The sequence below is a fragment of the Ochotona princeps genome, chromosome 5 (assembly GCF_030435755.1).
Source record: "Ochotona princeps isolate mOchPri1 chromosome 5, mOchPri1.hap1, whole genome shotgun sequence".
Lineage (NCBI taxonomy): Eukaryota > Metazoa > Chordata > Mammalia > Lagomorpha > Ochotonidae > Ochotona > Ochotona princeps.
In genome coordinates this window covers 15,365,470-15,391,579 of record NC_080836.1, presented here as the reverse complement: position 1 = coordinate 15,391,579, position 26,110 = coordinate 15,365,470, and the positions used below count along the sequence as shown (strand labels likewise).

At 38.5% G+C, this 26,110-nt stretch overlaps 1 protein-coding gene across 1 annotated transcript in view; it reads left to right on the top strand.

Moving 5' to 3' along the window:
• The window catches only part of DPP10 (dipeptidyl peptidase like 10), a 537,944-nt gene that overhangs the window by 455,122 nt on the left and 56,712 nt on the right, over positions 1-26,110 (top strand). The window contains exons 13-15 of the mRNA XM_058664194.1: positions 1,134-1,241; positions 23,733-23,824; positions 24,203-24,250. Coding sequence (XP_058520177.1) covers positions 1,134-1,241; positions 23,733-23,824; positions 24,203-24,250 — 248 coding nt within the window. The remainder of the gene's footprint in view (positions 1-1,133; positions 1,242-23,732; positions 23,825-24,202; positions 24,251-26,110) is intronic.

Here is a 26,110-nt window from a genome sequence, read left to right as displayed (position 1 = left end):
GCACCCGAAGTTAAGTGCAACAGGTAGAAAAAGTGAGATAAAGAGAATGAAAGATATCAGATGGAATTAGATGATCTGGTTTCATTGGTTATGCTTTGTAAGAGATAACCAGGTAACTATTACTATGGACAAGGTGGCATTAGAGCATAACAATGAAAGAGATAAAGACAGATAAGGGAATAGGTTTTCAGTTCCAGAGCATAAAGGATGGCGGTGAGGAAGCAGGGGGAAAATAATGAGCTCAGAGAAGGAGAGAGAAAGAGAGAGAAACAAACAAATGAACACGCACAGATGGCTAGGACTTCAGCAAACTTGAAGTGTATTTGAAAATTATACAGAAGAAACCATATCAAAGCCATGCTTCATGCCACGCAGTCACAGTCAGTAGTCCAGCACGTAGGAATTCACCCCTGTGTCAGCGTAAAGCCATTTTTTTTTCAGTATTTTTCCTGAAACAAGAGAAACCAAGCTCCATGTCTGGCTTTCATCATTTGATTTTCAAAAACATTTCTATTGCCTTAATGTGCCACTGGAGTTTAATTAAAAATCATCAAATGGGGATTTACAATTGGAGCCGTTTGGTTTATGGGTGGATATGCAGCCAGATGATCTGAATTTTATGACATTCCATAGATCTCTTTCAATTTTGTGGTCTTTCAGCTGTAAATATTTCAGCAAATGTATGTGCATTCATCAAGTATAATTCTTCAAGTAAATAAAATATCACTGACTTAAAAACACATTTAGTGTAAGTTATGCAATTTCATAATTACATACTATTTTGATAACTGGCAGAGATATCACCTTTCCCTTATATTTGAAAAAGAAATTTCTAAGTACAGTCTTGTGTAAAGATATGAAAATAGTTATCTGAGCCAAATTAAAAGGTGCTTTTACTCTAATTGTAAGTCATTTCTATCCACCAGGCAGGAAATTTCTCCATCTTTCCCACTTTTTGAACACATGCATGATTACAGCGTATCATCACATTCATTTAAGAATACTGTTATTTATCTAATTTAAAAGCAAGTTGAACATTTTCCAAACAAATTTTAATCTGTACCTGATACAGCAACTGCCTTACTTAGCAGTGATTGACACTATTTTGAGTTCTATGCCTTTCTATATTTTAGAATGAGGAGCCTGTGTTTTCCAGGGATGGCAGCAAGTTCTTCATGACTGTTCCTGTTAAGCAAGGTGGCCGTGGAGAATTTCATCATATAGCTATGTTCCTTGTGCAGGTAAGTGTTGGTTTCTTTTTATGTTTTGATTTCATTGTCACGATGTTTCAAAAACGTCATTTCCTGTGGCATTGTGAACCTACATTTAACAGTTGTGAAGCCCAGTAATAAATGCATCGCACACACATTCTAGGATGAAGAAATGCATCTACCGCCTTTATTCAAATATATTGAACCATATATATAATAGGTGTGCTAAGATCTGTGCACCTGGGTAACACATTCAGTAAATGAGTAGCACCCAACTTTTAAGGACCTGGAGACAATATAGGAGAGCATTTTTTTTCCCAACTAATATGTGTTGCCGATTTTGCACAAGTATTTTCTCATGGCGTTGTAATAATTTTTAACATTTAAAGCAACCTACAAATTGAAAATAAAAAAATCAATGATTCACTAAATTATGGTGAAGGAACACAACCAAAGCCAGTGCAGGTTTACTTTTTCTAAAGAAAAAAAAAGGCAGGATAGGATTTTCCTATGTGGTACCATACCAAAGACAAAACATCTGTTTTATACTTTTTTTGGACATTCTAATAAAAGGAAGGGAAATGTGTCTGTAATATGAGAAGAATGTTAATTGACCATGCACTTTTACTTAATCATAAAAAATTAGTGGATTCACAATAATTTCTTTTTGTCATCATTTATTATTTGTTTGAAAAAGCTTAGAGACAGAGATGGAAAGATAAACAGAAAATGTACACATCTACAAATTCTACACTAGCTAGTGCTGGATTAGATGGAAGCCAAAAGATCAGAATTCTGTTTGGACCTCCCATGTGTATGAAAGGGATTCACGTGATGTCCCTGAGGTTTGGGTTATCAGAAAGCCGGAAATAGGCAGCTCCATCTGGAGCTCAAACAGAGGCACTGATGCCGTATCCAGACCTTGGAAGCAGCATGTTAATTGTTTTGCCTAATACCAGCCCTTCAAATAATTGATTTAAATATGATCAGATTGGTTGGAAATTAATTCCAAAAATGAAAAATTTTTTAAAAAGCATCCTGCCCAAATCAAATAATAATCATTAAAGTCTCACAGGAAAAAGGCTCTGTAATGATAAATAATCATGGTAGAATTGGAATTTTAATGAGTTTTACAAATTAGCCAAGCATTAGTTTATGAATGTAGCCTCATATCAGACAAAGCATGTTTACCCTTTGGGATTGGCTTATTTCACTGAATATAATGGTCTAGGTTTGGGATCATTTTGATGCAAATGATGGAATCTTGTTCTTTTTAATGGTGATATAGTATTCCATGGAATAGATGTACTACAATTTTTTTATCTATTCTAATTTCATGTAAAATACGGAACAAATAGATATATGGGTGAACAAGTATATATGCGTATTTTTGTAGGTAAACCGTATAATGGAAACCAACATGCTGGGAAGTGAAAGTGTTTCACCATAGGCATCTCTACTGCTGAGTAAAAGGAAGGCTCCCAATACAACAATTAGATATACCTTAACAGTATGACAGTAGATTTTCCATATTTGTATATATAAATATATCTATAATTCTATGATATACTTAAAAGCAGAATGTTAAACATGTGGCAGTTACTCAAGGACTACATTGTAGTAATATTACTGAGGGAATGATGGAAAAGGGGAGGAGAGTTGTTTCTCATATTCTTAGAACCTGAAAAACATTTTATGTATTTTCGAATGGTGACCTCAGTAATTTTCACACATTTGTATTTGGCAGCTTAATACTTCGAACTCTCCAAATCTTGGGTCAATAGTTTAAAATTTAAACCTTGTCCAAAATATAAGCTGTTAAAATAATTGTCATGGCTTTACTTCTGAAATAATATGGAATATATCATTTCTACAGTAAAAGTGATGCTCAGGTGTCCTGAGATGATATTAAGGTAGAAAAACAGCTTATACGATGATATATGATCAAATTTATGTTGTGTATAAATTTATACAACTGTATATGAATATAATTTTGGATTTTTTATATCAAACTATTAAATGAGTGTATCAGGATTTTAAGGGATATTTATTTAATATATGAACTGAAAGACCATCAGAAAACTGTTTCAGGCAATCTTTGTTGTCATAAATATTTAGCAACTACTTTAGTCAAAAAAAAAAAAGCTAGTGACCAGATTTTTCATTTACCATATCTTTTCATTGGATTTTAAACATAACACTATGTCCAGATTGTGAATATGTATAAAATACAGTGAGGAGTAACAGAAGTTGAATAACACTTCTTTATATGTAATTTTAAAAAAGCTTCCTCTAGTTAATGAAAAAGATGGTGTTTTATGTTTTAAAGATTTACTTCATTTTTGTTAGAAATTCAGATATACAGAGTAGAGGAGAGACAGAGAGGAAGATCTTCCATTCATTAATTCACTCCCCAAGTAGTGGCCAGCAGTCAGGAGACTCTTCCAGATCTCCCACATGGGTGCAGGGTCCCAAGGCTTTGGGCCATCCTTGACTGCTTTCCCAGGCCACAAGCAGGGAGCTTTATGGGAAGCAGGGCTGCCAGGATTAGAACCGGCACCCATGTAGGATCCTGACATGTTCAAGATTAGGACTTGAGCCACTAGGCTATGGCACCGGGCCTGAGATGGTGCTTTTTAAAGGGAGGGACTTGGAGTGTGACGAGGCAGTTAAGGTGCTGATGAAGTTGGCCAAATCCTGCATTGTAACATCTGGGTTCAAGAACACATCTTATTCCTGACTTCAGCTAATACTGACCTTAGGAGGCAGAGGTGATGGCTGTGTTCCAGTCACCCACCTGGATTGAGTTCCTTGTTCCCAGACCCAGCCCAAAGGCCACTGACTCTGCCTGTCTATTACAAACATGCATGTGTAATTTTAGCATAGTTGTGGAATTGGATGAAATTGTGATGGTGGCAGGTAAAATGTTTACATAACTAACAGCAAGACATATTAAGCCTTGGGAAGAAATACTTCTTTTATCTGAATCACATCAACCTGACATTCACCCTTATTTATTTATTTTTCTCCCCCTGAAATGTTCAGAAGTAAAACTTAAGAGAACAAATGCATTCACCTTGTTCCTCTTCCGTGTAGACTCTGTAATGAAGCTTTCGTTGCAGCAGAAAATATTTTTCTGTACTCTGGTTGCTCCTTAGTGATTTTCTGATTTTCCTCACTAAGAAATGAACATGACTATGTGATTATGGAGATTTTACAGTGGACTAGAATAATCCACTCTGCATAAATAGATACAGTGCTAATGTAGATAGGATTGATACCAAACTTGACATATAAACACAACTAAATACACACATACATACATACACACATACATATACATACACACACAAAACTTGACGCATAAACACAACCACATACACACATACATACATACACATTTTAGACAACAGGTTGCATTTCTATTTTTCAACTTCACAATAGCTGAGAAAGAACTACTTTGAGTTGCTTGTATTTGCCTTATAAATATAAACAATTTCAAAAGTTTATGGAAGTTACATACTACATAAAACCATGTGTGAATTTCTTTTCTTTTTTTGGCACCAAATAAATATGATTTCAAAGGCACAGAGAAAATGAATCAAAGAGAGAAAGAGAGAGGGGGCACTCGTGTCCATTTGTCTATTCCCCAAATGACCTCAGGAGCCAGAACTGAGTGAGGCTGAAGCTGTGAGCTGAGAACGTAACCCAGCTCTCGCAAGAGGATGGCATGGACCCAGTTACTGCTGCTTCCAGGGTTCTTATTAGCAGGAAGCTGGAGGCAGGAACCAGCACTAGGCATCAAACCCAAGCAATTAAAATACTTTCCCATAAGGAAATGCTTTTTTTTTATTTCAAGCTTTTGAAATGCATATGTGTACTTACATATACATATATTTTAGAACAATTCTAAAATAAACTAAGTAAAAAGTGTATGAAATCACTCACAAGCTCACTAGCCCATGTTTTCATGTTTTTAGTCAGATGCTGCATATATTTCCAATGGCCTTTTTATGCTGAGTTGCATATATATTCCTTTAAAGAGTACAGTCATATGATATATAGTGAGAACACTTAAAGAATAACTATGGATATTGTCTCTTGTCATTTACCTTTATTCCTAATATTTACATGTCATGTGATTTTGTGATATTTTAATAGCTGCTTAACATTCCATCTAGGAGATATTCAATTTCATATTTAAATGTGTAATTTTTTCATTAGTAAAATTATCTTTTTTGATATTAGAATGGGTGCAGAGATAAGCAATGTTATACATACACATCCTTTGGTATCTGTGATTTATTTTTCCACAAAGCTGTAGTTTCAGCTTTTAGAGGCCAGCTAGGCAAAGCATGTAGATCCTGTGTGTAGATTCTTAAGGCTTTCAAACAGATTGCTAGATTGGTACTAGTTTACAGTCCAGGCAGCATTGCCTGCTAGCATTAGTGAGCCTTTGTCCCTTGTTTCTTCTCTGCATACTACGGTACTCCACGACAAACAGCTGCCCAGAAAGTGAGAACAATTGCTAGACCCTTAGGCCTGGGAAACATGCAGTCAGGAGTACGACCCTTGCATGCTTAGCTCTGCAATAGAACTTCCTGATTCACTCAGAAGACAGGGAGGGAGAGAGAGAGAGAGAGAGAGAGAGAGAGAGAGAGAGAGAGAGAGAGAGAGAGAGAGATGCTTGAACCATGGAGACATTTTGGAGACATGTTCCTATCTCACACAGTCAATAAGGAGGTAAAACTCCTAAGAGCCCAAATAACAGAATTAATCATTCCATTACCAGCTACTTTCATTACAGAGAGTGATAGCTGTCATTATAAGCACTTTCATAATCTCTTTTTATTTCTCATTTACAGCAGTTCTTCCATGTTAATTTAAAAAAAAATAATTTATCTGTTTTCTTCTAGTCCCTTCCCTTTAAATACGACAACTTTATGTAAAGCACTGTATTACATAAAGCAGTTAACAGTTTTTTAACAGTTTTTTATTATTAATTATTTTGCATTATGTGACAGTTTCCTAGGCTCTGGGAATCACCCCACCCCTCCCTACGCCCCTCCTCCCTGGTGGATTCCTCCACCTTGATGCAGTATTACAGTTCAAATTCAATCAAGATTCTTTCCTTGCAAACATATACCAAGCATAGAGTCCAGCTACTTATTGTCCAGATGAGTTGAACAGTTTCTTGGGGAGACCATTTCTGGTCCGAAGTTAGAGCTGGTAGAATATCATCCCAGTCAATTAGGAGTCCCAATATAACATCAACAGCAATTTGCAACATTATGGAAGTGACATGGTTTTGAGTAACCACTATGTTTAAAAAAAAAAAAGCAAGTTCTTAACCACAACCTATGATTAGCTCATTGACATTTCAATTTTAGTTTATATACAGGACCGGCTGCTATATACCTTAAAATGGCTATAAGGTACCATTCAGCTGTCTCGTGTCTATTTCATTTTCGTATTTAGCCATTTGTTGTGTTGAAGTATAATTTTGCTGATCTTGGCAGATTTTAGGATAATTTAGACTGGCTTGTAACTCTAACAAGACATTTGTCAACAATTAAGGTGCAGAACATTTTTTTTTGGGGGGGGGTGTTCAGGGAAATCCTCAGCACCATGGTGAGGAGTGACTAATCTTTGTGTCCCACCCAGCGAGGCATGAGCCAATCCATGCCAGCTCTTTCCTGTCAGATTCCAAGCTCTACTTTTTGTTGTTTGTCTATTTATTTTAGGCTTTTTTAGTTTGTATGGTTGTTTGTTTGCTATGAGGGGTTTTCGGAGCGATCCCGATGGTCAATGCAAGGGAGGGCGGGGGTCCAGAGGTGGAGCCAGGCTCGGACCAGAGAAAGCTCTCCTCCCTGGTCCCGAAGGACGTTTATTGTTTTTCTGTTTCTGTGGACTGCTCAGGGCTTCTGGTTGTCTTTCCGATGATGTTGGTTTCTGCACGGTAGTGTTTGGACTTCTTCCATCCCCTGCGGAAGCTCCGGTTGGGGGTGGGTGACCTCAGAGTACTCGGCCTCCGAAGGCATCCAATTCCCTGTGGCCTCCTTGGCAGTTTGGATATAGTCCTTGTTGCTCGTATTAATAGTTTGTGGTGAAGGTCTGGGAGTCTTCATGGTTGGGATCCAAGCTCCCTCCTTACCACCTGCTCCACTCTGAAGTGCCCCCCTGCTCCACGCACATGACCTCCTGTTAAGAGGTTGTCAGGATCGCACCAGATTCCCCCCTCATGCATTGATACAGTAGTTTTACTATCGTTTAGTGCCGCTTTGAGTCTGTTGTCTGTGAGTTACCAGATTTGATCTTGATAGGCTATATTGTACTTTTTCCTCACTCTTTTTATAATCCTGAAAGACTACCCTGCACTTCCTCCCCATTATGGATTAACATAGCGTATTGAGGGTAGAGTAGGTTTTACAGTTTTTCGATGTAGATCTTAAGTATTTTGACATTAATTGTTGGTTTATGGTTTATATCGCATTATCTTATTGTATTGGATACAGGTTGTTAGAGATTGCACTAATATTACAATATACAGGCACTATCTTCCAAGTTGTCATCTTTTCATCTCAGATTAAGGCAAACTTGTGGTATTTAACCTTTTGGGATTGGTTCATTTCTCTTAGCATGATGGATTCCAGTCGGGCCCATTTGAGCACAAAGAACTGCATTTCGTTTTTTTTTAATAGCAGAGTAGTTCCATAGAGTAGATGAAACATAGCTTTCTTATCCAGTCTTCTATTGATGGGCATTTTGGTTGCTTCCAGGTTTTTGCGATTGTAGATTGTGCTGCTATGAACATAGGCGTGCATGTTGGTTTCTTGTGTAGGAGATGTTTTGGATATATCCCTAGGAGTGCTATTGCTGGATGATATGGTATATTGATTTTTCAGTTATTTGAGTATTCGTCAAACTGATTCCCATAGAGGCTGTACCAATCTGCAGTCCCACCAGCAGTGGAGAAGAGTTCCCTTTTCCCCACATCCTCGCCAGCAAGTGTTGGTGGTATTATGTATGTGTGCCATCCTTACTGGAGTTAGGTGGTACCTCATTGTTGTCTTCATTTGGATTTCCCTTATTGCCAAGGAACTTGAGCATTTTTTCATATGCTTGTTTGCCATTTGGGTTTGTTCTTTTGTGAAATGGCTGCCCATTTCCCGTGCCCATTTCTTGAGCAGTTTGTTTGTTCTGGTGTTTTGGTTTCTCTGTAGCTCTTTGTATATTCTGGAGATCAGCCCTCTATCTCCTATGTAGTGTGCAAAGATCTTCTCCCATTCTGTGGGTTGCCTTTTTACGTTGTTGATTGTTTCCCTTGCTGTACAGAAGCTTCTTAGTTTGATGAGGTCCCAATTGTTTATTTTGGTCTCGATTTCTACTGCTTTTGGAGTCCTTTTTAGGAAATCAGGGCCTACTCCTAAGTGTTGCAGTGTGTTTCCAACATTTTCTTCCAAAAGTTTGAAGGTTTCTGGATGCAGGTTTAGGTCTTTTATCCATTTAGATTCGATCTTGGTGTATGGTGAGAGATGTGGGTCTATCTTTTTGTTTCTGCAGGCTATCAACCAGTTGTCCCAACAGCATTTATTGAACAGACCTTCCCATTTGCTTGGATTGTCGTTTGTCTTTTTGTCAAAGATTAATTGACTGTATCTGTGTGGGTTTCCATCTGTTGTTTCTATTCTGCTCCACTGATCTTCCTCTCTATCTTTGTGCCAGTACCAGGCTGTTTTGATAACCACTGCCCTATAGTATGTCCATAGATCCGGTACTGTGATTCCCCCTGATAAGTTCCTGTTCTTCATAGTGGTTCTGGCTATTCGTGGTTTTTTGTGTTTCCAGATGAATCTGTGTATCATTTTTTCCAGTTCAATGAAAAATGCTGTGGGTAATTTGATTGGGATTGCATTGAATGTATATATTGCTTTTGGTAATATAGACATTTTGATGATATTAATTTTGCCTATCCAGGAGCATGGGATGTTGTTCCATGTTTTGAGGTCTTGCTCTATTTGTTTTTTGAGTGTTTTGTAATTTTCTTCATAAAGGTCTTCTACACTTTTGGTTAAATTTATTCCCAGACATTTCATGCTTTTCTCTGTTATTTTGAATGGTAGCTTGTTGGTTAGATCTTCTTCCATCTTGCGGCCGTTTGCATACACTATGGCTGTTGATTTTGTTCATTTATCTCGTATCCTGCCACGCTGCCAAATTCTCATATGAGTTCTAGGAGTCTTTGTATTGAGTTTTTTTGTTCTTCTATGTAAAGAATCATGTCGTCTGCGAATAGTGAAAGCTTGACTTCTTCATTTCCAATTTGGATTCCTTTGATTTCTTTGTCTTGTCTTATGGCTTCTGCAAGTACCTCTAGGACTATATTGAATAGCAGTGGTGTTAGTGGGCAGCCTTGTCTTGTCCCAGATCTCAGTGGGAAGGGATCCAGTTTTTCTGCATTTAGTATGATGCTGGCATTGGGTTTTTCATATATTGCTTTGATTATATTGTGGATTGTTCCTTCTATCCCCACCCTGGTTAGGGTTTTTAACATGAAGTGGTGTTGAATTTTGTCGAAGGCTTTTTCTGCATCTATTGATACTATCATATGGTTTTTGTTTTTCAGTTTTTGGATGTGATGTATCACATTTATGGATTTCCTTATGTTGAACCATCCCTGCATTCCCTGGATGAAACCTACTTGGTCTGGATGGATGATCTGTCATGTTTTTTTGTATTCTATTGGCTAGGATTTTGTTGAGAATCTTAGCGTCAACATTCATCAGGGAGATCGGTCTGTAGTTTTCCTTCTCTGTTAATTCTCTATTCGGTTTGGGGATTAAGGTGATATTGGCTTCATAGAATGAGTTTGGAAGAGTTGCTTCCTTTTCTATTGTTTTGAAGAGCTTGTAAAGGATTGGGGTTAGCTCTGGTTGGAATGTTTTGTAGAATTCTGCGGCAAAACCATCTGAGCCTGGGCTTTTCTTTGTTGGGAGCTCTTTAATCACTGATTCTATCTCTGACTCGGTAATGGGTTTATTCATGTCTTCTGTTGCTTCTCAGGTGAGTTTTGGTAAGTGATGGGAGTCTAGGAATCTTTCCATTTCCATGTGGTTATTGGATTTGTTGGCGTATAGTTCTTTGTAATAATTTCTAGTTATTTCCTTAATGGTAGTAGTGTCTGCTGTTATGTTGCCTTTTTCATCTTTGATGCTGCTAATTCTTGCTTTCTCTTGTTTTTTCTTTGTCAATCGGGTCAGTGGGGTATCTATTTTGTTTATCCTCTCAAAGAACCAGCTTTTTGATTCATTTATTTTCTGAATGGTTTTTTTAATTTCTTTCTCATTTAGTTCTTGTCTTGTTTTGATAATTTCTTGTTTTCTCTTGTTTGTGGGGTCCTTCTGCTGTTGCTTTTCCAGTTCCTAGGGGTATGTGCTTAATTCCTGCATTTGTTGCCTTTCTTGGGCTTTGACGTGCTCGCTAATTGCAATAAACTTATCATGTAACACTGCTTTGGCAGTGTCCCATAAGTTTTGGACTTTTGTATCTGGGTTTTCGTTGGTTTCCATAAATTTTTTGATCTCATCTTTAATTTCTTCTCTGACCCATTATTCATTTAATAGCATATTGTTCAGCCTCCAGGAGTTTACGTGTTTCCTGGGACATTTTGAGTTGTTGATTTCCAGTTTCACTCCGTGATGGTCTGAGAAGGTACATGGTATGATTCTGATATTTTTGTAGTTAGTTAAACTTGCTTTGCGTCCTAATATGTGGTCTATCCTGGAGAAGGAACCATGCATTTCTGAGAAGAAGGTGTAGTCTGTGGCCTTAGGATGAAATATTCTATAGATGTCTACTAGGTCCAGTTGTTCTATTGTTTGTGTGAGTTCTGTGGCTTCTCTGTTGAGCTTTTGCTGCGTTGATCTATCTATTGGTGTTAGTGGGGTATTCAGATCTTCCAGAATTATCGTATGTTCATCTATGTCTCCCTTTAAGTCCAAAAGTAGTTGTTTCACGTAGCTGGGTGTGTCCGGGCTAGGAGCATAAATGTTAAGAATGGCGATTGGTTCTTGTTGGATCCTCCCTTTCAAGAAGATGTACTGCCCTTCCCTGTCCTTTTTGACGTTTGTTACTTTGAAGTCCATATCATTTGAGAATAGGACTGCCACACCAGCCTTTTTTTCTCGTCCACTGGCATGAAATATTTATTTCCACCCTTTCACTTTTAGTTTCCTAAAGTTTCTTCTGGTTAGATGTGTTTCTTACAAGCAGCATATAGTTGGGTCCTGATTTTTAACCCAGTCTGCTAATCGGTGCCTTTTGAGTGATGAATTTAAGCCATTTGTGTTGAGGGTTAATATTGAGGAATTATGATTTTGCCATGCCATATGCCTGTGTTTTTGAGGTTGTTGGTAATTGATTGTCGTTTCTGTGGATTGACTTTATTGAGATCTCCCAGATTGCCATCCTTGCTTATGGCTTGCTTCCTTTTTCTCTGGGAGTAGCACATTTCTAAGGAGATTTTGTAGAGTTGGTTTTGTGTTGGCATATTCTTCTAATTTCTCTTTGCTGTGGAAGTATCTAGTTTCGTTCTCGTATACAAATGAAATCTTTGCTGGGTAGAGTATTCTTGGTTGACAGTTGTTCTCTTTCAGTACTTGAAAGATTTTGTTCTACTCCCTTCTTGCCTGGAGCGTCTGTAGTGAGAAGTCAGCAGTGATTCTGATGGTCCTGCCCCTAAATGTAAGCTTCTCTTTGGTTCGTGCTAACCTTAGGATTCTTTCTTTGTATTCATTGGAGGGTAACTTGATTACCACGTGTCTTGGGGAGGATCGTTTTGGGTCAACCCTGTGGGGAGTCCTCTGGCCTTCTTGAATTTGGATTGGGTTCATGTTCCAGGTATTTTGGAAGTTCTCCTGCATAATTTCCTCAAGTACTGGTTGTATGCCTGTCTCTCTTTCCACTCCTTCTGGGAGCCCCATGATTCTGATATTTGACTTCTTGATGTTGTCATTCATCTCCTGGATCGTCTTGGCCGCCTTGTGTAGTTGTGACTCTAGTTGGCTAATAATCTGCCTGCTTTCATTCTGGGAATCTTCCAAGTCGGATATCCTGTCTTCTGCTGCTGTTATTCTGTTGGCTAAGCTCTCAACTTTGTTCTTCAAGTCTAGGATCTCGTTTTTGAGTAATTTTGTTTCTGTGATTATGTGGTTTTTAAAATCTTTGAGCTCGTCCCATCATTTTTCATTGTCTCTGAAGAGTTTTATAATTATTTTTCTGAATCCCTTATCAGAGACGTCTTAAATTTCTTCATCTGTAATCTCTGCGATTGACCAGGCTTTATGGTGGTTTTTGGGATGGCGCTAGCTGTTTCTACATCACTAATTCTCTTCTTTGGTCCCATACTTGTGGCCCAAGGTGTTGCTGGATTCTCACCCTTGACCTCTGTTGCCACCTAGTGGGTGGCCTGCGGTCTTGCTGGTGTAGGTTTTTGTTTTCCTTCTGGACCAGGGAGTTTTTGTTTTTTTGTTTCCCTTCTGGGTTTCAGGTTTCAGGGTCTCAGTTTTCTGTGCCTAGGTGCCGGGGTCTCATCTCTTGGTTTTTTGGTTTTTTTTTTTTGGCTTTGTTTTTTTTGTCTGAGGCACGGGATCTGGCAGATGCACTCCACCGCCTTCCCCCCCCCCCACCACCACTGAGTTGGCCCAGAATTTAGATTAGCTGTGATCCTGGGGATTTCACCCTTGCTGCTGCAGCTGCCTGCTACTGCACTTCAGGGTCCTAGCGCCCTCCCGGTACCGTGGCATTTCATTATGGGGGAATGTGTGTTAGTTAGCTGTCCCTGTCTTTGCCTGGGTCCCGCCAAAGTTATTAATATCGCTACCAGTGCTAGAGGTTTCAGCACTCCTGCAGTTTCTAGCCGCCACTGGAGGGGATTTGTGCAACAATTTCCTAAAGTTGCCTGTATATCCTGTGGTTAAAATTCCCACCGTCCTTTGCCCTGCTGGGTTCTTAACTCACCCTTTTTGAGCGGACAAGGTGTGGACGCTTAGCTGAGCCGTGGAGCCCTGCCTTGGTTTTTTGTTGTTGTTGTTGTTGTTGTTTTTGGCTGATTCTGCAGACTGCGTGGATCTTGTTGATTCCGCAGTGTCCTGGGAGGTTCGCACACCTGCTTATACTATTTTTAACTGTACTTGCTCCTTCCTCTGGCACTTTTTGGCCCTCTCTCTCTGCCTTCCCCCTTACATCAACCCTCCATGGTCGGCCATTTTTTTCTCTCCCAACATTTAATTTTGACTGTGTGCTTTTTCTTTTTCTTTTTTTTTAATTTATTTTTCGAGGGGGCACCCGGATTGTGTGCTTTTTCACATAATGCTAGGAACTCTTGGAAAATAGTTCTTTAAATGGCTGATATAGAGTTCACTAAGTACTTATTTTAGCTGTATCTTGATAAATTTATTGTTCATGCATAATTGAATGAAAGTTTGTTGCGGCTATAATTATATGATTCTTGCTTAAATTGTGGATTATTTGAGAATATTTCACAGAACTGAAATTTCTAGCTCAAAAATATTTCTAAGCCCTTAAATCACTACTTGCAGATGACTTTTAGTATGAATATGCAAAAGCAAAACATATGAATATTTTCTGTTTTCATATATTAGATTAAAATCAGTATGCTTAAAATATGGTTCTCCTGAAAATTTGCATAGATAAAATAATTGTTCTCCTAGGTGGTACATGTATGCATATGAGTTGTACTTTATGCATTCCCTAAGTCTCACAGGGTTGCAAAACTTTTTTTTTTCCCTCAGACTATTGAACTCTTTATTTTCTCTATTCTTTCCTAACCTTCTTCCCAAAGGAGCTCTGTTATGTATGTAGATCTTGAATTTCCAATTCCTATCTCTGCACCTGCAGCATCCTACATCCTGCAATTCAAACTGCAATTATGGGAAAAGTGGGTTGTTTTCTTAATTATTATTATTTCAAAAGTGTGGAACCTTTGCTTCTCTAACGTGAGGTGAGCAGAGTGTCCATTATGTTAAGTGGCTTGGATTTGGGTATAAGCAATTGCCCTGTCATCTTCCCAAATTGTGTTAAACGAAAAATTGTACATTGTTGAATCCATTCACTTTCTGTATTCAGCATCATGAAGCTTTGCCCATGAGAGCTGATGATTTCAGTGGAGCAATTTTAAGTGCCATTATTCATTACAAATACTGTAGAAAATAGCATGTGCCCAATCCACAATTCTATCACCTAATCAGCCCAACAACATTTTTGTCATTAAGTGTCAGTGCTGTATCTGATTAAGGCATTGTCTGAAAACAATTAGCTCATTTCATGTGATGAATAGATAGTAAATGAAAGCATACTATTTTAAGCACTAAAATGTTTGCCTTATTTGGAAGCAGTAAAAGTTAAACAGAATTTAATAAGAATTTGAACCATCTAAATGTCATCAGGTAAAAATCATATGCCCCTTTATATATTTATTGAAACCAATTTACAAATAGAAATAGGAAATTAATCCTTAACTTCTTTGAGTAATGCAAAACCTTTACCAATCTAAGGAGAGGTATCTAACATCTAGTGTCTCAAAGAAAAAAGACATTGCTACATATGTTAGCTATCTTTAAAAATGAAAACAATGATTTTATGTTTTTTAAACTTGAAGTTTCAGTTCAGTTTAAAATGTATTGCTGTATTGCCTTGTCAAAAATCAAATAGCTTTTCTATTCATATTCTGTCCTGTTCTATAAAGCTAATGTTAGAGATCACAGATATAAAGAAAAAAAATGTTACTTGTGAGTAAAAACTACTATTCTTTTCTGCTCTTTTGCATTACTACCCTGTAATTGAATTTTTGCCTATGGTGCTTGAAAATCTGCCTGAATTACACACAGACTCCTGGACCCACGGAAGCCCTACTTTGTTTTCGTTTCTTTTTTTAGAATTTATTGTATTGTCATCTACCATATTCTGATAAGGCTTTGATTATTTGCCTAGAGTCCAGTTCCAAAATTAATACAATCACTGTCACAACAAAGTACACAGAAATGTAGTGGAAAACAATGTTATGGTGTTATATGTGAAGTGAATGTTTGAATTTTCTCTTAGTTATTTTTGTCTGCCTAGGTTTAAAGCAAACAAGGTAGGTATTGAACTAAAATTAAAAATTGTGATGTTTTGTTGTAGCTTCCAACAAGAATTCTTTTGGTACCACACTTAAAAGCAAGCTATTTAGAAATAAATGGAACTTTGATTGGGATAGAATTGTTTTATTCTTATGTACTCGTCATTCAGTTTTCAAGATGTTGAATTTTGGCTCAGAACTATTTTTACTCATCTTCTGTTTATAGAACTTATACACATTTTCTAAAAAAAAGTCCTAAAATTTTTTTAACTCAAAATATAATAATTGACTGCAAAAATGCGCTAAAGCATTAAAATTTTAGTGTCTTGTCCTGGCAGATTTTAATCTAGAAATGAGGAAAGGAAGCTATATTCTGAATTATTGTTCTACAGAAATTTGGTAACAAAATAATTTAGAACTTTATGACTGTCTCAAAAGTATACTAGTCTCCACTGTCTGTCACAACTTGAATTGCTCAAATTATTAAACAAATAAACATTGCATCAGACAGTAGAAAAACTAATATAAAGAAGTCATACTTATTGTTGACCATATAGAGCAGGCAGTCTAAAGAACTGCCTTTAGGAACAAACAATGGATGCCAAGAATCTGGCATAGTGGATTAAAATGCCATCTGCAACACTAGCATCTCATATGGACACAATTTTGCGTCTTGGCTGCACCACTTCTGATGCAGCTCCCTGATGAAGGCCTGGGGAAAAGCAACACAAAAATAACTGAAGTGTTTGGGCCCTTGTACCCATGTGAGAGATTTTTATGCAGTTACTGGTTTTGACCTCATCACCTCTAGCTATTTCAGCCACTGGGGTGTGAGCTAGCAAATGGGCATACTCTTGTCTCAGCCTCACCCTCTCTCTGAATTCATTTAAGGAACTGTTTCTTTTTTTTTAAGAGCAATGAATAGATAAAAGACCAATGTATAGTAATAAGACATTGAGAATTTTCCATCTATAGGTTTATTCTCCCAGTGGCAGCAACCATGAGGGCTGGATCAAGCTAGTTAGCAGCTCCATCAGGGCATCCCACATGTATGACAAGAACACAAATCTTGGGTCATCATCCATTGTCTCTCAGTGTGCATCACCAGGGAGCTGCATCAGATCAGTGAGGACTCAACCCTGTTGGTGTTCAGGTGATGGTGGCAAGAGTCCTAAACAACAGCCTAACCTGAGTCATCCAGTTTCTGTCCCAGAAATGTTTGAAAGACAAATGTTCACACCCCAGCATTTCGTTGGTGAATTTAAAGCAGAATTATAATATTACTATAGGTAATAGAAGAGGAACAAAAATTTGATCTTAGGATCTAATGCAAATAAAACTCACTGCTGTAAGTATTGATAAAAATGAAAATTAAAGAATGGCATTTAGTGAATGGAATTCCCAAATCAAATATCTAAAAATTATAGGCAAGATTCAATATAAAGAAAAAATGAAAATAGCTTTTATGCAAAATTTGGTTTCACTTTAAAAATATATATAGAACAAAAAAAATATATATATATAGAACTAGGGTCCAGTGCAGCCCTTGCCTTGCACATGCTGAGATCCCATATGGTGCCAGTTCTAATCCTGGCAGCACCACTTCCCATCCAGTCCCCTGCTTGTGGCCTGAGAAAGCAGTTGAGGATGGTCCAAAGCCTTGGGACCCAGCACCAGTGTGGGAGACCTGGAAGAATTTCTGGGCTCCTGGCTTCAGATCAGCACAGCTCCAGCTGTTGCGGCCACTTGCAGAGCGTATCAATGAATGGAAGATCTTCTTCTCTGTCTCTCCTCCTCTCTGTGTATCTGACTTTACAATAAAATAATAAATCATATATATATATATACATATATATATATATGACCTAATAATTTAAAAATGCAATGCAATACTGGCTGGGAAAAACCCTCTTAAAACCCTTGAAAATCTGACCTAAACCAGGAAAAGCAGAGAAAAACTAAAATTATATGGAATAAATAGCTAGTAGAACACATATGTGACATTTTAAAAAATCATAAGAGAATATTCTATAGGACAGCATGGCTACTAATGCCAAAAGTCAAATGGAATGGATGATTTCATGAAAAGGACATTCAACCAAAACTGTCGTCATTGGATACAGAAGTTAAGTTGAATAATAGCATGGATGAATAAAATCCTAAATACACCAAAGAGGCATACAAAGCCCATATAGAATGTCCCAGGAGAATCATTTAAGTGTTTGGTTTTTTTTTTTTAAGAAATGAAGAAGCACACACATACACAAACACACACATATTGTCTAGCCAGCGGTTTGCCACAGAAATGTCTGCTATAGAAACTAGAACTCATTAACTCTGTTCATGTCTCCTACATGGCTGGCTGGGATCCGAGGACTAGAGACATTACCAAATACCACCCAGAATATAAATTAGCCGGACTTGAAATCTTTAAAAAAAATCACTCTCATTCATGGTAGGTTTCAAAAGTCAATCTCAATACAGCACCACTTATTCTTCAGGATTCATTTTCTTTACAATAAGAGCTGAAAACATCTTTTACAATTAATACCAAATGACAGTCTTAATGAGTTTTAGAAATAAGATTTAAATTTGCTAAATAATTTCTTTAAAAGATAAAACATGCATTCTTCAAAAGCCAATGTCTTAGTAAGTATCATCAGCATTTTCATTAAGGAATAGACAAAGAATAGTACTTGATATTCCGGCTACTTTGTAATAATGTAAGAGAAGTATTAGCCAATTTAAATTCAGCAAGAATAACAGTTCTTATGATAGGGAAGTGTACAGTGAGACAGCAAGTGGCTTCTTAGCAACCAGAAATGAACAGCTTCCCTATATGCAAAATACATCCTCTAGATACTATAATGCAAGAGAAAGTCCTCTTTATGATTCTAATGTATAGATTATTTGAATATTATTATGAATTTGAAATGTGTGTGAATGGAAATGAACAAAGCCTTGTAGCATGACAATATTTCATCATTTCTGGAAGGCATTGAAATAGAATTGAACAAATGAGAATCTATACTGAAGCCTAGTTATCTATCTGTCTGTCTGTCTGTCTGTCTATTTGAAAGAGTGATAGATTAAGAGTAGGACATCTGCTGGTTCCCTTCTCAACTGACTGCAATGTCTGAGTCAAGCTGAAGTCAAGAGCCTGGAACTCCATCTGATGTAGATGCATAGTAGAGATGTTATTGCATGGACCATCAACCACTGCTTTCCTAGGGGCATTGTTTTGGAGCAAGATCAAAAGCAGGACAGAAAATACTCAAACTATGCTAGATAGGTGATGTTGGTCACAATGGTTGATTCAAATGGATGTGTAGTTCCCTGAGCATAGTGATGATCAGACTCTACCTGCCTACCGACTCTCTGGCTCACATTTCGTATATACCAAGGAGGAAGGAGGGTGGGTGAAAAAAAAAAAATATATATATATATATATATATGTATATATATACATATATATATGTATATATGTACATAAATACATAGGTATATAGTCATACATGTACATGTATTTATATATTTACATAAATACATAGTATATATAGTTGTACACACACACATATATACATATATGCATATTTTCCCTCCAAATGATGTCCTTTAAGCTAGCTTTGTAATCACAGGCTTAACACTGTAAGTAAGGAATGCAATGACTAACAAGTATTTAAAAAAAATGTTCCTCAAGAGAATAAAGGCTATACAAAATGATCAAATCTCAAAATATCAATTGCATATTGAATGATTTTTTACATATATTTTAGGTATAACAGATTAGAAAAACCATGGCATTTGTCTTATGGGGACTGGTTTATTTTACTAAGCTTAGTGGTTTCCAGTTACATCCATTTGGGTGCAAAAGGAAAGATGTTATTTTTTTTCTTTTTTTTTATTATTTTGCATTATGTGACAGTTTCCTAGGCTCTGGGAATCACCCCACCTCTCCCTACGCCCCTCCCCCCTGGTGGATTTCTCCACCTTGATGCAGTATTACAGTTCAAATTCAATCAAGATTCTTTCCTTGCAAACGTATACCAAGCATAGAGTCCAGCTACTTATTGTCCAGATGGGTTGAACAGTTTCTTGGGGAGACCATTTCTGGTCCGAAGTTAGAGCTGGTAGAATATCATCCCAGTCAATTAGGAGTCCCAATATAACATCAACAGCAATTTGCAACATTATGGAATTGACATGGTTTTGAGTAACCAGTATGTTTAAAAAAAAAAAAAAAAAGCAAGTTCTTAACCACAACCTATGATTAGCTCATTGACATTTCAATTTTAGTTTATATACAGGACCAACTGCTATATACCTTAAAATGGCTATAAGGTACCATTCAGCTGTCTCGTGTCTATTTCATTTTCGTATTTAGCCATTTGTTGTGTTGAAGTATAATTTTGCTTCTTGGCAGATTTTAGGATAATCTAGACTGGCTTGTAACTCTAACAAGACATTTGTCAACAGTTAAGGTGCAGAACATTTTTTGGGGGGGGGGTGTGCAGGGAAATCCTCAGCACCATGGTGAGGAGTGACTAATCTTTGTGTCCCACCCAGCGAGGCATGAGCCAATCCACGCCAGCTCTTTCCTGTCAGATTCCAAGCTCTAGTTTTTGTTGTTTGTCTATTTATTTTAGGCTTTTTTAGTTTGTATGGTTGTTTGTTTGCTATGAGGGGTTTTCGGAGCGATCCCGATGGTCATTGCGAGGGAGGGCGGGGGTCCAGAGGTGGAGCCAGGCTCGGACCAGAGAAGGCTCTCCTCCCTGGTCCCGAAGGACGTTTATTGTTCTTCTGTTTCTGTGGATTGCTCAGGGCTTCTGGATGTCTTTCCGATGATGTTCGTTTCTGCACGGTAGTGTTTGGACTTCTTCCATCCCCTGTGGAAGCTCCGGTTGGGGGTGGGTGACCTCAGAGTACTCGGCCTCCGAGGGCATCCAATTCCCTGTGGCCTCCTTGGCAGTTGGGATGTAGTCCTTGTTGCTCGTATTAATAGTTTGTGGTGAGGGTTTGGGAGTCTTCATGGTTGGGATCCAAGCTCCCTCCTTACCACCTGCTCCACTTACATAGAAAAACTGTAAAACCTACTATACCCTCAATACGCTGTTAATCCTTGATGGGGAGGAAGTGCAGGGAAGTTTTTCAGGATCATAAAAAGAGTGAGGAAAAAGTACAATATAGCCTATCAAGATTAAATATGGTAATTCATAGACAACAGACTCAAAGCAGCACTAAACGATAGTAAAACTACTGTAGCAATGCATGATGGGGGAATCGGGTGCGATCCTGACAACCTCTTAAGAGGAGGTCATGTGCGTGGATGTCATTTTTTTTTAAGGCTAAACATTATTCCATATTATAAATGGACCACATTTTCTTTATCATTCATCACTTTCTGGACATCTGGGTTAATCCCATATTTTAGCTATTGTCAATTGAGTTGCAATAAACAATGAGTACTGACAACTCTCTCTCATTATATGCTGATTTCCTTTTCTTTGAATATATTCCCAAGCGTGCAATGGCTGAGGCATATGGTAAATCTATTTTCAGTTTTCTGAGAAATCTCCATTCTATTCCAAATTGGTGCACTAGTTACATTCTCACTAAAGGTAGATTGGAGTAACTTTTACCCACATCCTCTCTGTATTGTTTAATGATTTCCACATGATGGCCATTCTGTCTAGGATGAAGTAAAACCTCATTTTCACTTGAATTCCCCAATGACTGGAGAACGTGAGCAGCTTTTCTCTGTTGGCTGTTTGAATTTCATCGTTTAAGAAATGCTTGTTATGTCTGCTGCACATTCCTAACTGTGCTTTTCGTTTTGTTGTTGTTGAGTCTCTTGAGCTACTGATAGATCCTGGATATTAATCCTCTGTCACTTGCAGAGTTTACAAATATTTTCTCCCGTTCTTTTAGCTGCCTCTTTGCTTGCTGATGGTTTTCCTCCTGGCAAAGAAGCTATTGGGAAGGAGGAAAGAAAGGTGAAGTTTGATAAAAGAATGAGCGATGTATTGGCATGTGAATGAAGCCATCAGTTAACCCCAGATACATCTCTTGCTTAGCAAGGCCGTTAATAAGTCAGGAGAAGAAGATCATGCTGCTGGATTGGTCTGAATGTATTTGGTTTGGGGATTATCCTTGAGAGAGGGTTAATCTTAGGTGAAGACGGTTTTCCTCCAAGTGTTTCAGTCAGTTGTGAGTGTTCTGACAAATTATGCGTGTTCTGACACAATGGCTCAAATAAAAGGCACTCCTCGCAATCCTGAGGCTAGAAAGTGCATAACCAAAATGCCATTTATTTATTTCCCAGTGACAGTTCTTTTGCTCGTTGCAACTGGTGATCTTCTTGCAGTATTCTCAAAAGAGAGAAAGAGAGAGAGAGGGGAGCAGAAAGTGAGGGAGAGAGAAAAAGAGAGAAAGAAAGAGAGGGCACCAGAGAGACAATAGGATGCTGGATTTTCTACCAATGTTAATACCTACAAGGTCATGACACATTAAGATTACAGAATGTTAGATTGTGAAAGTTGCTAAAGTAATATACTGTTGTAATAATGTGAGGAGAAACTGTTGTCGATGGTAATGGTAAGGCTAGAAGGTGAAATTCCTGAGCCTTAGATCATGAAAATATTTTTAAAGGAAGAGGACTGTTATATCCTGAGGGCTCACCCTTTTTTATTTGATTACCATGAAAAGTCTCCTCTGAATATCACATTTCAGAATCCGAACTTCAGATTTTGAATTTTCAGGTGAGGGAACACGGCCACAAATGTTCATTGCATGCCGCTGAACATTCGCCAGTGACCAAGAGCTAATTACCCTCCTCCAGTGGTGCTTTTAATCACAAGCAATTATCCCACTTGAAAATGCTGCTTGGCACACTGCAATATCCTTCCACACCAGTATGCCTCTCATACAAAACTGGCTAAATATTGAACAATACTTTCTGTAACATGTTCCCTTGAAAGTAGGTAGTTGTGCTCATTACTGATAGATGTACAAAATGAAACTCCCCTTATGGAAGGACATATCCTAAAGATAAATCCATGTTTCACTGCTGGTGGGAGTGCAGGCTAGTGCAACCAATATGGACATCAGTGTGGGGCATGCTTAGAGAATTGCAAATAAACCTGCCATATGACCCAGCTAACCTGCTCCTAGGAATATACCCAAAAGAAATTAAAACTACATGTGAAAAGGAGATCTGTATTTACAGCAGCACAATCTACAGTAGCAAAGACAAGGAAACAGTCCAGATGCCTATCCAAAGAGGAGTGGCTAAAGAAACTGTGGTACATCTACTCCATGGAATATTATTTAGCCATTAAAAAGAATGAAATGATACAATTTGCAACTAGATGGTCCCAACTAGAGACCATCATGCTCAGTGAAATAAGTCAATCCCAAAAAGAAAAATACTGTATGTTCTCTCTAATATAGGGAATCCATCACGCACATTGAAATGTATAGTGTTGGGATAAAGGAGAGTACCATATCCAGATGTGAATACACAATGCAAAATGCATCTCTACTTCCAAACAAAAGAAGGACTCCCAATGAAAGTGTTGAACATATCTAAATAATAGGATAATGAAGTGTCTGACGTTGTCTGTTCCAGCAATGTCAGGACACACTTAAATAGCAGATTGATGGAATTATAACTCCTTATGAAGAAATGTACTGTTGTGAAAATATGGGAAACATCTATCAGGAAGTGGAAATTGGGGGAGGGGAATCCCAGACTATACAGAATTGTGTGATAAATTTCAAAAATTAAAATAAATATTGTAAAAAGATACATCCACGCCTGTTAAGCAAATGAGCAAATATGTACTGTATCGTTGAAAACCGTTAACTGAATTGAGGTACATGCAGGTGATGGATGGCTGTGCAGGAAGAAAAGAGATACACAATGGCTTCTCCCAACAGAAAAGAGCTGGTTCCACATTCGTTCTGTCTCCCTCAGATTTGTGTATGTTTGTGTGTTTAGGTTTACAGCCGTATACATTTATATTCCTGTGGAATTTAATGAAATCACAGCTGTTATTAAAACACATATGGTAATGGTTTAAGAGCACTGAATTATTTTGGAACACCATTTACTCTGCAGAAACTGACCTTAGTACTGGGCCCCATGGGCAGGCCCACCTGACAGAACTTTCCATATGGCTTTGCTGTGGCACGAGATAAACATACCGTCTTGTGTGAGTCTGCATTTACAATAGTGTATGTGGACGTTTAAGATTTAAACAGGAAACAGAATGTCAGCTGAAAATTGAAGAACTAGAAGTAGTCCAGGCAGTTGATATTTTTGTGTTTAGGAGGGAGATGCTCTTTAAATAAAAAGAAAATCAATACTGTCTATCTCTTTGCAGAGCAAAAGTGAGCAAATTACTGTGCGGCATCTGACATCAGGAAACTGGGAAGTGATCAAGATCTTGGCGTATGATGAACATACTCAAAAAATGTGAGTGCTTTTGTTGCTCTGGTCAGGGCTGGGACTCGGGTAGGCTGTCAAATCAGATGTTTTCCACTAGATTATGTTTATGTTTTTGCTTTCCACAGCACTAGTTAATGTAAGGCCAGCGCATGAAGAATAACCTTTTCTTTGAAGATATTTCTTTGCTTCACAGAGATCCATACACCATGTGCATGCATATTCAACATGCAAACATTGAGAAACATTGTGAGAAAGGCAATACTCTTACAAAGGAAAACAAACATGTGGCTGAATAGCAAAATAACACTTGCGTTTTTCTTGACAGTTTTGAAAATTCAAGTGGAAGCTCAGGGTGACAAAAACACGTCTGTGTCTAATACTTGTGTTGTTTTCATTCCTGGACAGTTACTTCTTGAGCACGGAGAGTTCTCCCAGAGGGAGGCAGTTGTACAGGTAAGCAAGGGGCAGGATCTTGTCTCACAGGGCAGGGACCCCGTGGCCTTCTAGACAGCCAAAGAGATGGGAAGATCTTTTACATGGCCAAGGGGCAGCCAACTGTGCATGACAAAACCTCATACTCTTTTTGCCTCATGGCTCAGGCCTCTGTGAGCATGGGGGTCTATTATGCTTGGAAACAGCCTTTTTGCCTGCTCTTATAAAAAGCTTTTTCTCATCTGATTATATGATTTCAAAGTATTTCTTGAATATGGTGTTTTCTGTCAACTCCCACAACAGATGCATTTACATATTTTCCCGAGTGTCTTCCTTGTGTTACATCTCATTTTGAATTTCCGGTGAACTGACATGTCATGCATTATTATTTTTTCTGTTTTTTTTTTGTTTTAGTTTTGATTATTTTTACATAGTTGACTACAGCAAGAAGGGTAAAGGGTGAGGGGAAAGTGGATGTGACCATTGTTTCAAAATTTTCTCTTTTCTTCTTCCTGTATCTGGGATAAGGGGGGAGATAAGGGAGACGCTATACCCAGCCTCCCAACTGCCCCAGTACCCAGGAATAGAAAATAGCCACCCAACGTCATCCCGAGATCCACAGTGCACAACAAGTTTCAATGGTTCTGCTCAAGTAGTTTCAATAGTTTGTTAATTTTGAAATGCTGTTTATCTTGCCAGTCCAAGGATAAGGAAATCCTTCCAAGATCCGCTGACTGACACAGGCCACCTTAGATTCTCCATTCGTCTAGATATTTGCTGCCAACACTTGGCCGGGGTAGTTGACCAATTTGTTCTGCCCACCTTCCTTTGCTATAATACTAAATCAACTCTGCAGTCTCCAGTGGACTGCCATATCCTCCATGTGCAACTGGGTATCCCATCCACTGCTGCAGTTAAGTCATTGAGGAGGCCCATGTTTGACACATGCACTCCACAGTCAGAGCACAGATTCTATGCTCCATGTTTGGAGTTCCGAGTCCAATGGTTCATCAAGGTTCATCCCCAAAGATTTCTGAAGTTATCCCAGACTAAGTATTGTGTGTGCTTTCTATTTTGGGCCCCTTCTCTGTCCCCCACATCAGCCTATGCAATGCTGATAGTTCTAATTGCTGGGTCAATTCTGTCTCCAATCCTATCTCTTATGCAAATCAATGGATGATATTAGTCAGCCCAATCCTACCCATCACAACTTGGCCCTCATATACACCAGCAGGAGCCGTAGCATAGTTGGAACAACCCCCAATAACCCCCAATAGGCCTGTCCCCATTTATGGTTCCTGTGCTTGCCAGTTAGAGCAACAGACTGGTCCAGTCTGTCCCACATGCCATTCAGCTCTCATATACATGAATGAGCATTGAAACCTAGATCAACCCAGCCAACTCCACTATCCTGCCCATATTCATGCCAGCAGGTACCACTGCCTGTCTAGCAAGGACCGCCCTTGCACTGGTTCCCATGTTCACCAGTGGGAGATGCAACCCATCAGAGAGGTGTCCAGTGCTAGATTCAGATCTTGCACTGCCAAGGTAATTCTGCAATCTAGCTTGACAGGATTTGCCCCAGTCCCAGTATTTGCCAGCTGATGCTGTAGCGAAGCCCATGCTTATGCATGTGTCAGTGGGTGCAGTCAGTTAACCCAGCCTGGTTGTGCACCAAACCCAGCTCACATACAAACCAACAGGTGTTGTAGCACTGCCCAGCCTGGTCTGACCCTGATGCCAATTCTCAAGCTCAGCAGTGGGAGCAGTGGCCCAGCAGGGTAGCCTCCACTGCTCCGCTACCGGGCTTACATCCTGGCCCTGGGTCTCACGTGTACTGCTGTGTGTTGTGGCTCAGTCTGGCATGGCCCACCTTACCTA